This window comes from Anomaloglossus baeobatrachus, chromosome 9, assembly GCF_048569485.1.
Source record: "Anomaloglossus baeobatrachus isolate aAnoBae1 chromosome 9, aAnoBae1.hap1, whole genome shotgun sequence".
Taxonomy (NCBI): domain Eukaryota; kingdom Metazoa; phylum Chordata; class Amphibia; order Anura; family Aromobatidae; genus Anomaloglossus; species Anomaloglossus baeobatrachus.
In genome coordinates, this window is record NC_134361.1 from 209,632,814 (window position 1) to 209,644,916 (window position 12,103).

The window sequence follows — 12,103 nt, forward strand, 5'->3', positions numbered from 1 at the left end:
AGGTCAGGATAGATGTGCAGAAGTAAGGAACAGTAATCAGTAACAGGTCAGGATAGATGTGCAGAAGTAAGGACCAGTGATCAGTAACAGGTAAGGATAGATGTGCAGAAGTAAAGACCAGTGATCAGTAACAGGTCAGGATAGATGTGCAGAAGTAAGGACCACTGATCAGTAACAGGTCAGGATAGATGTGCAGAAGTAAGGACCAGTGATCAGTAACAGGTCAGGATAGATGTGCAGAAGTAAAGACCAGTGATCAGTAACAGGTCAGGATAGATGTGCAGAAGTAAAGACCAGTGATAAGTAACAGGTCAGGATAGATGTGCAGAAGTAAAGACCAGTGATCAGTAACAAGTAAGGATAGATGTGCAGAAGTAAGGACCAGTGATCAGTAACAGGAAAGGATAGATGTGCAGAAGTAAGGACCAGTGATCAGTAACAGGTCAGGATAGATGTGCAGAAGTAAGGATCAGTGATCAGTAACAGGTCAGGATAGATGTGCAGAAGTAAGGACCAGTGATCAGTAACAGGTAAGGATAGATGTGCAGAAGTAAGGATCAGTGATCAGTAACAGGTAAGGATAGATGTGCAGAAGTAAGGACCAGTGATCAGTAACAGGTAAGGATAGATGTGCAGAAGTAAGGATCAGTGATCAGTAACAGGTAAGGATAGATGTGCAGAAGTAAGGACCAGTGATCAGTAACAGGTCAGGATAGATGTGCAGAAGTAAGGACCAGTGATCAGTAACAGGTCAGGATAGATGTGCAGAAGTAAGGACCAGTGATCAGTAACAGGTCAGGATAGATGTGCAGAAGTAAGGACCAGTGATCAGTAACAGGTCAGGATAGATGTGCAGAAGTAAGGACCAGTGATCAGTAACAGGTCAGGATAGATGTGCAGAAGTAAGGACCAGTGATCAGTAACAGGTAAGGATAGATGTGCAGAAGTAAGGATCAGTGATCAGTAACAGGTAAGGATAGATGTGCAGAAGTAAGGATCAGTGATCAGTAACAGGTAAGGATAGATGTGCAGAAGTAAGGACCAGTGATTAGTAACAGATAAGGATAGATGTGCAGAAGTAAGGACCAGTGATCAGTAACAGGTAAGGATAGATGTGCAGAAGTAAGGATCAGTGATCAGTAACAGGTCAGGATAGATGTGCAGAAGTAAGGACCAGTGATCAGTTACATATCAGGATAGATGTGCAGAAGTAAGGACCAGTGATAAGTAACAGGTAAGGATAGATGTGCAGAAGGACCAGTGATCAGTAACAGGTAAGGATAGATGTGCAGAAGTAAGGACCAGTGATCAGTAACAGGTCAGGATAGATGTGCAGAAGTAAGGACCAGTGATAAGTAACAGGTAAGGATAGATGTGCAGAAGTAAGGATCAGTGATCAGTAACAGGTCAGGATAGATGTGCAGAAGTAAGGATCAGTGATCAGTAACAGGTAAGGATAGATGTGCAGAAGTAAGGACCAGTGATCAGTAACAGGTCAGGATAGATGTGCAGAAGTAAGGATCAGTGATCAGTAACAGGTCAGGATAGATGTGCAGAAGTAAGGACCAGTGATCAGTAACAGGTCAGGATAGATGTGCAAAAGTAAGGATCAGTGATCAGTAACAGGTCAGGATAGATGTGCAGAAGTAAGGACCAGTGATCAGTAACAGGTAAGGATAGATGTGCAGAAGTAAGGATCAGTGATCAGTAACAGGTCAGGATAGATGTACAGAAGTAAGGACCAGTGATCAGTAACAGGTCAGGATAGATGTGCAGAAGTAAGGACCAGTGATAAGTAACAGGTCAGGATAGATGTGCAGAAGTAAGGACCAGTGATCAGTAACAGGAAAGGATAGATGTACAGAAGTAAGGACCAGTGATAAGTAACAGGTAAGGATAGATGTGCAGAAGTAAGGACCAGTGATCAGTAACAGGTCAGGATAGATGTGCAGAAGTAAGGATCAGTGATCAGTAACAGGTCAGGATAGATGTGCAGAAGTAAGGACCAGTGATCAGTAACAGGTCAGGATAGATGTGCAGAAGTAAGGACCAGTGATCAGTAACAGGTCAGGATAGATGTGCAGAAGTAAGGACCAGTGATCAGTAACGGGTAAAGATAGATGTGCAGAAGTAAGGACCAGTGATCAGTAACAGGTAAGGATAGATGTGCAGAAGTAAGGACCAGTGATCAGTAACAGGTAAAGATAGATGTGCAGAAGTAAGGACCAGTGATCAGTAACAGGTCAGGATAGATGTGCAGAAGTAAGGACCAGTGATCAGTAACAGGTAAGGATAGATGTGCAGAAGTAAGGACCAGTGATCAGTAACAGGTAAGGATAGATAAGCAGAAGTAAGGACCAGTGATAAGTAACAGGTCAGGAAAGATGTGCAGAAGTAAGGACCAGTGATAAGTAACAGGTAAAGATAGATGTGCAGAAGTAAGGACCAGTGATCAGTAACAGGTAAGGATAGATGTGCAGAAGTAAGGATCAGTGATCAGTAACAGGTAAAGATAGATGTGCAGAAGTAAGGACCAGTGATCAGTAACAGGTCAGGATAGATGTGCAGAAGTAAAGACCAGTGATCAGTAACAGGTCAGGATAGATGTGCAGAAGTAAGGATCAGTGATCAGTAACAGGTCAGGATAGATGTGCAGAAGTAAGGATCAGTGATCAGTAACAGGTCAGGATAGATGTGCAGAAGTAAGGATCAGTGATCAGTAACAGGTAAGGATAGATATGCAGAAGTAAGGACCAGTGATCAGTAACAGGTCAGGATAGATGTGCAGAAGTAAGGATCAGTGATCAGTAACAGGTCAGGATAGATGTGCAGAAGTAAGGACCAGTGATCAGTAACAGGTCAGGATAGATGTGCAGAAGTAAGGATCAGTGATCAGTAACATGTCAGGATAGATGTGCAGAAGTAAGGACCAGTGATCAGTAACAGGTCAGGATAGATGTGCAGAAGTAAGGACCAGTGATCAGTAACGGGTCAGGATAGATGTGCAGAAGGACCAGTGATCAGTAACGGGTAAGGATAGATGTGCAGAAGTAAGGACCAGTGATCAGTAACGGGTAAAGATAGATGTGCAGAAGTAAGGACCAGTGATCAGTAACGGGTAAAGATAGATGTGCAGAAGTAAGGACCAGTGATCAGAAACAGGTCAGGATAGATGTGCAGAAGTAAGGACCAGTGATCAGTAACAGGTAAAGATAGATGTGCAGAAGTAAGGACCAGTGATCAGTAACAGGTCAGGATAGATGTGCAGAAGTAAGGACCAGTGATCAGTAACAGGTCAGGATAGATGTGCAGAAGTAAGGACCAGTGATCAGTAACAGGTAAGGATAGATGTGCAGAAGTAAGGACCAGTGATCAGAAACAGGTCAGGATAGATGTGCAGAAGTAAGGACCAGTGATCAGTAACAGGTAAAGATAGATGTGCAGAAGTAAGGACCAGTGATCAGTAACAGGTCAGGATAGATGTGCAGAAGTAAGGACCAGTGATCAGTAACAGGTCAGGATAGATGTGCAGAAGTAAGGACCAGTGATCAGTAACAGGTAAGGATAGATGTGCAGAAGTAAGGACCAGTGATCAGTAACAGGTAAGGATAGATGTGCAGAAGTAAGGACCAGTGATAAGTAACAGGTCAGGAGAGATGTGCAGAAGTAAGGACCAGTGATCAGTAACAGGTAAGGATAGATGTGCAGAAGTAAGGACCAGTGATCAGTAACAGGTAAGGACAGATGTGCAGAAGTAAGGACCAGTGATCAGTAACAGGTAAGGACAGATGTGCAGAAGTAAGGACCAGTGATAAGTAACAGGTAAGGATAGATGTGCAGAAGTAAGGACCAGTGATCAGTAACAGGTAAGGATAGATGTGCAGAAGTAAGGACCAATGATCAGTAACAGGTAAGGACAGATGTGCAGAAGTAAGGACCAGTGATCAGTAACAGGTAAGGACAGATGTGCAGAAGTAAGGACCAGTGATCAGTAACAGGTAAGGACAGATGTGCAGAAGTAAGGACCAGTGATCAGTAACAGGTAAGGACAGATGTGCAGAAGTAAGGACCAGTGATCAGTAACAGGTAAGGATAGATGTGCAGAAGTAAGGACCAGTGATCAGTAACAGGTAAGGACAGATGTGCAGAAGTAAGGACCAGTGATCAGTAACAGGTAAGGATAGATCTGCAGAAGTAAGGACCAGTGATCAGTAACAGGAAAGGCTAGATGTGCAGAAGTAAGGACCAGTGATAAGTAACAGGTAAGGATAGATGTACAGAAGTAAGGACCAGTGATAAGTAACAGGTAAGGATAGATGTGCAGAAGTAAGGACAAGTGATCAGTAACAGGTCAGGATAGATATGCAGAAGTAAGGACCAGTGATCAGTAACAGGTCAGGATAGATGTGCAAAAGTAAGGACCAGTGATCAGTAACAGGAAAGGATAGATGTGCAAAAGTAAGGACCAGTGATCAGTAACCGGTAAGGATAGATCTGCAGAAGTAAAGACCAGTGATCAGTAACAGGTAAGGATAGATGTGCAGAAGTAAGGACCAGTGATCAGTAACAGGTAAGGATAGATCTGCAGAAGTAAGGACCAGTGATAAGTAAAAGGTACCGATAGATGTGCAGAAGTAAGGACCAGTGATAAGTAACAGGTAAGGATAGATGTACAGAAGTAAGGACCAGTGATAAGTAACAGGTAAGGATAGATGTACAGAAGTAAGGACCAGTGATCAGTAACAGGAAAGGATAGATGTACAGAAGTAAGGACCAGTGATAAGTAACAGGTAAGGATAGATGTGCAAAAGTAAGGACCAGTGATCAGTAACCGGTAAGGATAGATCTGCAGAAGTAAAGACCAGTGATCAGTAACAGGTAAGGATAGATGTGCAGAAGTAAGGACCAGTGATAAGTAACAGGTCAGGATAGATGTGCAGAAGTAAGGACCAGTGATCAGTAACAGGTCAGGATAGATGTGCAGAAGTAAGGACCAGTGATCAGTAACAGGTCAGGATAGATGTGCAGAAGTAAGGACCAGTGATCAGTAACAGGTCAGGATAGATGTGCAGAAGTAAGGATCAGTGATCAGTAACAGGTCAGGATAGATGTGCAGAAGTAAGGACCAGTGATCAGTAACAGGTAAGGATAGATGTGCAGAAGTAAGGACCAGTGATAAGTAACAGGTCAGGATAGATGTGCAGAAGTAAGGACCAGTGATCAGTAACAGGTCAGGATAGATGTACAGAAGTAAGGATCAGTGATCAGTAACAGGTCAGGATAGATGTGCAGAAGTAAGGACCAGTGATCAGTAACAGGTCAGGATAGATGTGCAGAAGTAAGGATCAGTGATCAGTAACAGGTCAGGATAGATGTGCAGAAGTAAGGACCAGTGATCAGTAACAGGTCAGGATAGATGTGCAGAAGTAAGAACCAGTGATCAGTAACAGGTCAGGATAGATGTGCAGAAGTAAGGACCAGTGATAAGTAACAGGTAAGGATAGATGTGCAGAAGAAAGGACCAGTGATCAGTAACAGGTCAGGATAGATGTGCAGAAGTAAGGACCAGTGATCAGTAACAGGTCAGGATAGATGTGCAGAAGTAAGGACCAGTGATAAGTAACAGGTAAGGATAGATGTGCAGAAGTAAGGACCAGTGATCAGTAACAGGTCAGGATAGATGTACAGAAGTAAGGACCAGTGATCAGTAACAGGTAAGGATAGATGTGCAGAAGTAAGGACCAGTGATCAGTAACATGTCAGGATAGATGTGCAGAAGTAAGGACCAGTGATAAGTAACAGGTAAGGAGAGATGTACAGAAGTAAGGACCAGTGATAAGTAACAGGTAAGGATAGATGTACAGAAGTAAGGACCAGTGATAAGTAACAGGTAAGGACAGATGTGCAGAAGTAAGGACCAGTGATCAGTAACAGGTCAGGATAGATGTGCAGAAGTAAGGACCAGTGATAAGTAACAGGTAAGGATAGATGTACAGAAGTAAGGACCAGTGATCAGTAACAGGTAAGGATAGATCTGCAGAAGTAAGGACCAGTGATAAGTAAAAGGTACCGATAGATGTGCAGAAGTAAGGACCAGTGATAAGTAACAGGTAAGGATAGATGTACAGAAGTAAGGACCAGTGATAAGTAACAGGTAAGGAGAGATGTGCAGAAGTAAGGACCAGTGATAAGTAACAGGTAAGGATAGATGTACAGAAGTAAGGACCAGTGATAACTAACAGGTAAGGATAGATGTGCAGAAGTAAGGACCAGTGATCAGTAACAGGTAAGGATAGATGTGCAGAAGAAAGGACCAGTGATCAGTAACAGGTAAGGATAGATCTGCAGAAGTAAAGACCAGTGATAAGTAACAGGTAAGGATAGATGTGCAGAAGTAAGGACCAGTGATCAGTTACATGTCAGGATAGATGTGCAGAAGTAAGGACCAGTGATAAGTAACAGGTAAGGATAGATGTGCAGAAGTAAGGACCAGTGATCAGTAACAGGTCAGGATAGATGTGCAGAAGTAAGGACCAGTGATCAGTTACATGTCAGGATAGATGTGCAGAAGTAAGGACCAGTGATAAGTAACAGGCAAGGATAGATGTGCAGAAGTAAGGACCAGTGATCAGTAACAGGTCAGGATAGATGTGCAGAAGTAAGGACCAGTGATCAGTAACAGGTAAGGATAGATGTGCAGAAGTAAGGACCAGTGATAAGTAACAGGTAAGGATAGATGTGCAGAAGTAAGGACCAGTGATCAGTAACAGGTCAGGATAGATGTACAGAAGTAAGGACCAGTGATCAGTAACAGGTAAGGATAGATGTGCAGAAGTAAGGACCAGTGATCAGTAACATGTCAGGATAGATGTGCAGAAGTAAGGACCAGTGATCAGTAACAGGTACGGATAGATGTGCAGAAGTAAGGACCAGTGATCAGTAACAGGTAAGGATAGATGTGCAGAAGTAAGGACCAGTGATAAGTAACAGGTCAGGATAGATGTGCAGAAGTAAGGACCAGTGATAAGTAACAGGTAAGGATAGATGTGCAGAAGTAAGGACCAGTGATCAGTAACAGGTCAGGATAGATGTACAGAAGTAAGGACCAGTGATCAGTAACAGGTAAGGATAGATGTGCAGAAGTAAGGACCAGTGATAAGTAACAGGTAAGGATAGATGTGCAGAAGTAAGGACCAGTGATCAGTAACCGGTAAGGATAGATCTGCAGAAGTAAAGACCAGTGATCAGTAACAGGTAAGGATAGATGTACAGAAGTAAAGACCAGTGATAAGTAACAGGTCAGGATAGATGTGCAGAAGTAAGGACCAGTGATCAGTAACAGGTCAGGATAGATGTGCAGAAGAAAGGACCAGTGATCAGTAACAGGTACGGATAGATGTGCAGAAGAAAGGACCAGTGATCAGTAACAGGTACGGATAGATGTACAGAAGTAAGGACCAGTGATCAGTAACAGGTACGGAGAGATGTACAGAAGTAAGGACCAGTGATAAGTAACAGGTCAGGATAGATGTGCAGAAGTAAGGACCAGTGATCAGTAACAGGTACGGATAGATGTGCAGAAGTAAGAATCAGTGATCAGTAACAGGTCAGGATAGATGTGCAGAAGTAAGGACCAGTGATCAGTAACAGGTCAGGATAGATGTACAGAAGTAAGGACCAGTGATCAGTAACAGGTCAGGATAGATGTGCAGAAGTAAGGACCAGTGATCAATAACAGGTAAGGATAGATGTGCAGAAGTAAGGACCAGTGATCAGTAACAGGTCAGGATAGATGTGCAGAAGTAAGGACCAGTGATCAGTAACAGGTCAGGATAGATGTGCAGAAGGACCAGTGATCAGTAACAGGTAAGTATAGATATGCAGAAGTAAGGACCAGTGATCAGTAACAGGTAAGTATAGATGTGCAGAAGTAAAGACCAGTGATCAGTAACAAGTAAGGATCAGTGATCAGTAACAGGTAAGGATAGATGTGCAGAAGTAAGGACCAGTGATCAGTAACAGATACGGATAGATGTGCAGAAGTAAGGATCAGCACTATGAAGTCTGACCTGTCATCGTACAATGACTGAGCTGCATGGAAGGACAATAAATCCCCGTCGGTTGAATAATGACCCCAGGAACAGCTGAAAGAGTCTTTTCTGTCCTATTTACTGAGCACAAATCATCAGTCCCCAGGGAGCGGCTCTAAGGGAGGGTTGTTTGGGCCCGGTATCCTCCGTGGGTGGCAGGACAAACATGTGCTTAGTGTTTAACACAAAAGTTCCTCCACCCCCACCATCACCACCATCATCAGCTGTCTGTCTGCTCACCAGTGAGATCTGTCACTGGGAAAACACACAACTCCCAACAAATTCCAGCCAGCTGTAAAGCCATTCAGAAAGTGGTAATCCCACAGCGATGTGTGAGGGGACAGCGCCGGGGAATGCGGGGAACGTGGGCTTCTACAGGGACGCAGACCGAAAAGTCACACAGACCCGAACTGGGACCCAGGACTACACACCCCACACACAGACCCGAACCGGTACCCATGACTACACACCGCAGACACAGACCCGAACCGGGCACCTGGGACTACACACCCCACACACAGACCCGAACCGCGCACCCAGGACTATACACCCCACACACAGACCCAAACCAGGCACCCAGGACTATACTAGTGTTGAGCGGACCCGGATCCGCAAAATCCGGATCCGCACGGTTTGAGTGCCCGATCAGAGTCTAACTAGTACCCGGGATTCGGGGTGCACGATCCGGATCCGTTTTTTTTGGGGGGGGGTTTCCCTCTCTCTCTCTCTCTTTCTCTCGTCCCGGATCCGGCTCACCATTCATTTACATGGCCACGGATTCCGGATCCGGTCCGGACTTCGGCGGCAACCCGATCCGGATCCGCCGGACCCGGATTATGGCCGATCCGCTCAACTCTAGACTATACACCCCACACACAGACCCGAACCAGGCACCCAGGACTATACACCCCACACACAGACCCAAACCAGGCACCCAGGACTAAACACCCCACACACAGACCCGAACCAGGACTACACACCGCAGACACAGACCTGAACCAGGCACCCAGGACTATACACCCCACACACAGACCCAAACCGGGCACCCTGGACTATACACCCTACACACAGCCCCGAACCAGGCACCCAGGACTATACACCCCATCTCAGGGTGAAATGGTCTCTTTTGCTGGTCGGGGCATGTACGCGGACAACTGGGGTCTGTCGGAGGCAGCATTTTCCAGGGTATGCTTCCGATGGGTGCCTACGTTATATCACATATAGTGGCATATGTAACTCAATGCTTGTTCTGATTTGCTTCATATCATCATTCTCTAATACAGGAACCCTGACTCTCGCCTTACAACACAGTTCATGTGAGATGCGAGGAAAACAGGAGATGATACGAGATTACAGACACGTACCGGCTCAATAATGGCGGGCTCTCCCTTTTGTCCCTTTTCGCCTCTTCCACCGCCTCCTACCTGAAAAAAGCAAGAACAGTGAAATCAAGTTCAAAATATAATCACTCCTATTACAATTATAATTCTCCTATTACATAAGAAATAATTTCTAGATCATAGTATGATGACTCCATGCTTGACAGCAGGAGGTCGAAAGAACGGATTGTACTGGTAATGTAAAGGTACTGGTGATAATAATGGACTGTACTGGTGATTTACAGGTACTGGTGACAATAATGGACTGTACTGGTGATGTACGGGTACTGGTGATAATAATGGACTGTACTGGTGATGTACAGGTACTGGTGATAATAATGGACTGTACTGGTAATGTACAGGCACCAGTGCCAATAATGGACTGTACTGGTGATGTACAGGTACTGGTGACAATAATGGACTACTGGTGATGTACGGGTACTGGTGATAATAATGGACTGTACTGGTGATGTACAGGTACTGGTGACAATAATGGACTACTGGTGATGTACGGGTACTGGTGATAATAATGGACTGTACTGGTGATGTACAGGTACTGGTGACAATAATGGACTGTACTGGTGATGTACAGGTACTGGTGACAATAATGGATTGTATTGGTGATGTACAGGTACTGGTGATAATAATGGACTGTACTGGTGATGTACAGGCACCAGTGCCAATAATGGACTGTATTGTCACCAGTACCTGTACATCACCAGTATTGGACTGTACTGGTGATGTACAGGTACTGGTGACAATAATGGACTGTACTGGTGATGTACAGTGTGAGGCAAATCCCGGGATATGAAGATGAATTATGACTCCAGTCATAATCCCTCATCACTCCCTGGCAGTGCCCCCCTCCCTTCTTGTTCTCAGTGTTCCACTTACACCTCCATGGCCATGTCCTGTGATATGGAAATTAGGTGGCTTAGGGACAATGGACACAGGATGACTCCCTGCCGTGACCCTGTAGTGGGGGCTGCTAGCTAGTTAGCAAGGCTATGGAAATAGCCAGACAGAACGACTCCAGTAAAAAATGGTTCATATCTCGCAAGCCATATTTCCGATAAATATGGCAACCATAAAAATGGTGTCTCCGCATGCGGACGATGCCGGCACACCCTTTTTATGGGAGCAGGACATTGGGAAATGCCCCAGGCGTGATATCAGCCAATGGGGAACTGGCAGACAGGTCATGAGTCCCCTCGTTCTGTAGCTAAATTCATAACTGTCACAATGAGAGCATTGGCGTCCGCCTACGACGCTCCCAGGCAAAGTTATGGCCCATATTCCATGTTGTGGATTGTCCATAACTCAAGCCAGGGGTGGAGCAGTGCTCCCTCTGAGGTCACTAAGGTAGGAGGGGACCTGGATTTGCCCAGGTTGATAACCCTACTTCGGCCATTTTCCAGCGTTCTTTTCGCTGGGGGCACGTGTAGGAAACATCTGTGGGAAGGATCCTAGAAACCTGGCCTACAGCGCCCCCCTGTGGCCAGACGCAACAAGGTAACTGCTGGAACTGTGTATGCCTGTTTGTAACCCATGCTTTGATTGTAACTGTACTCTGACATATGTATATTCTGTAGATTCCCTATTGTATATATTGTAGTTTCTAGTGTGCTTTAGGCTGATTAAATTATATAATTAATCTTGGGCTGTTCTGTTATCTCGATCTTGAATCCCACGTCTGTGTGTTCGGCTAATAGTTACCGTAAATCGGTTGGTGGCAGCGAATTGTGCCAAGGATTATTGTGGGGAGGCCAGTGAGATTCGGGGAGATTTTATATATTCCGCCCGCGGAGGTCGGGGGAATATATACCTTACTCTCACCGGGGACCCTTCAATAATCGGCATAAGTAGTATAGCGGCCTCCTTGCTTATGGTCGGGCAATTCCATAATTGGCCTGACTATAAGAGGGGCGCTAGAGAGCGCGTCACGTGCTCTGTCTGTCGGTCGGGAGGTATAAAGGAGGGGTGACCCCCACTTGTTACCCCCCGATTGTGACGTACTGGTAGCCAGCGCGGGGGATTTCTGAGTGACCCCCCCGGTGGTTTGTGACATATTGGTGGCATAGCGGTGGGATCGAGATAATAGTGTGTGTGAGTGTGAGACCCATACTCCCAGACACTAAAGACTGCCTGCAGCAGCTGTGGCTGCTGGGGTCTTCAGACTAGCTCAACACTAGAGTGTCAGAGTGCAGATACTGTAAGGTGTGTGGAGGCATCAGGTGTCAGTTCTGTGTCAGTGACCAAAAGTCTGCAAGAATGGCTGATGGCACCAGGAGCAGAGCTATGCAACTGACCAATGCTAAGGCAGGAGCCGAAGAGAGGGAGGACGGTGCTGTGGACAGCAATGAGGAGGTTGCCCACGAGTCCTCCAGGAGCTCGACGCCAGAAAACCGTTCTGCCGAGGACATTGCGCAACCTGGCACTGCTGGACAAGATGAGGAGGAGCTCACCCAAGGTTCCTCAACGAGCCAGATGCCAGCCCTCCGCTCTGAAAGGGACAGTGAATCGCCTAGCTCTGCAGCGTGCCGCAGATCACCACGTGCCATTCCACCGAGCCTGGGAGGCTCGGATAGCCTTCTTCAAATGGCTATGGCCCTTCTCCAGGCTGGAGACCAGAAG

At 45.6% G+C, this 12,103-nt stretch overlaps 1 protein-coding gene across 3 annotated transcripts in view; it reads right to left on the reverse strand.

The window, feature by feature from the left end:
• The window catches only part of COL5A1 (collagen type V alpha 1 chain), a 399,673-nt gene that overhangs the window by 86,616 nt on the left and 300,954 nt on the right, over window positions 1–12,103 (reverse strand). For all 3 annotated transcript variants that reach the window (XM_075324351.1, XM_075324352.1, XM_075324349.1), the window contains exon 9: window positions 9,455–9,514. In XM_075324351.1, coding sequence (XP_075180466.1) covers window positions 9,455–9,514 — 60 coding nt within the window. The remainder of the gene's footprint in view (window positions 1–9,454; window positions 9,515–12,103) is intronic.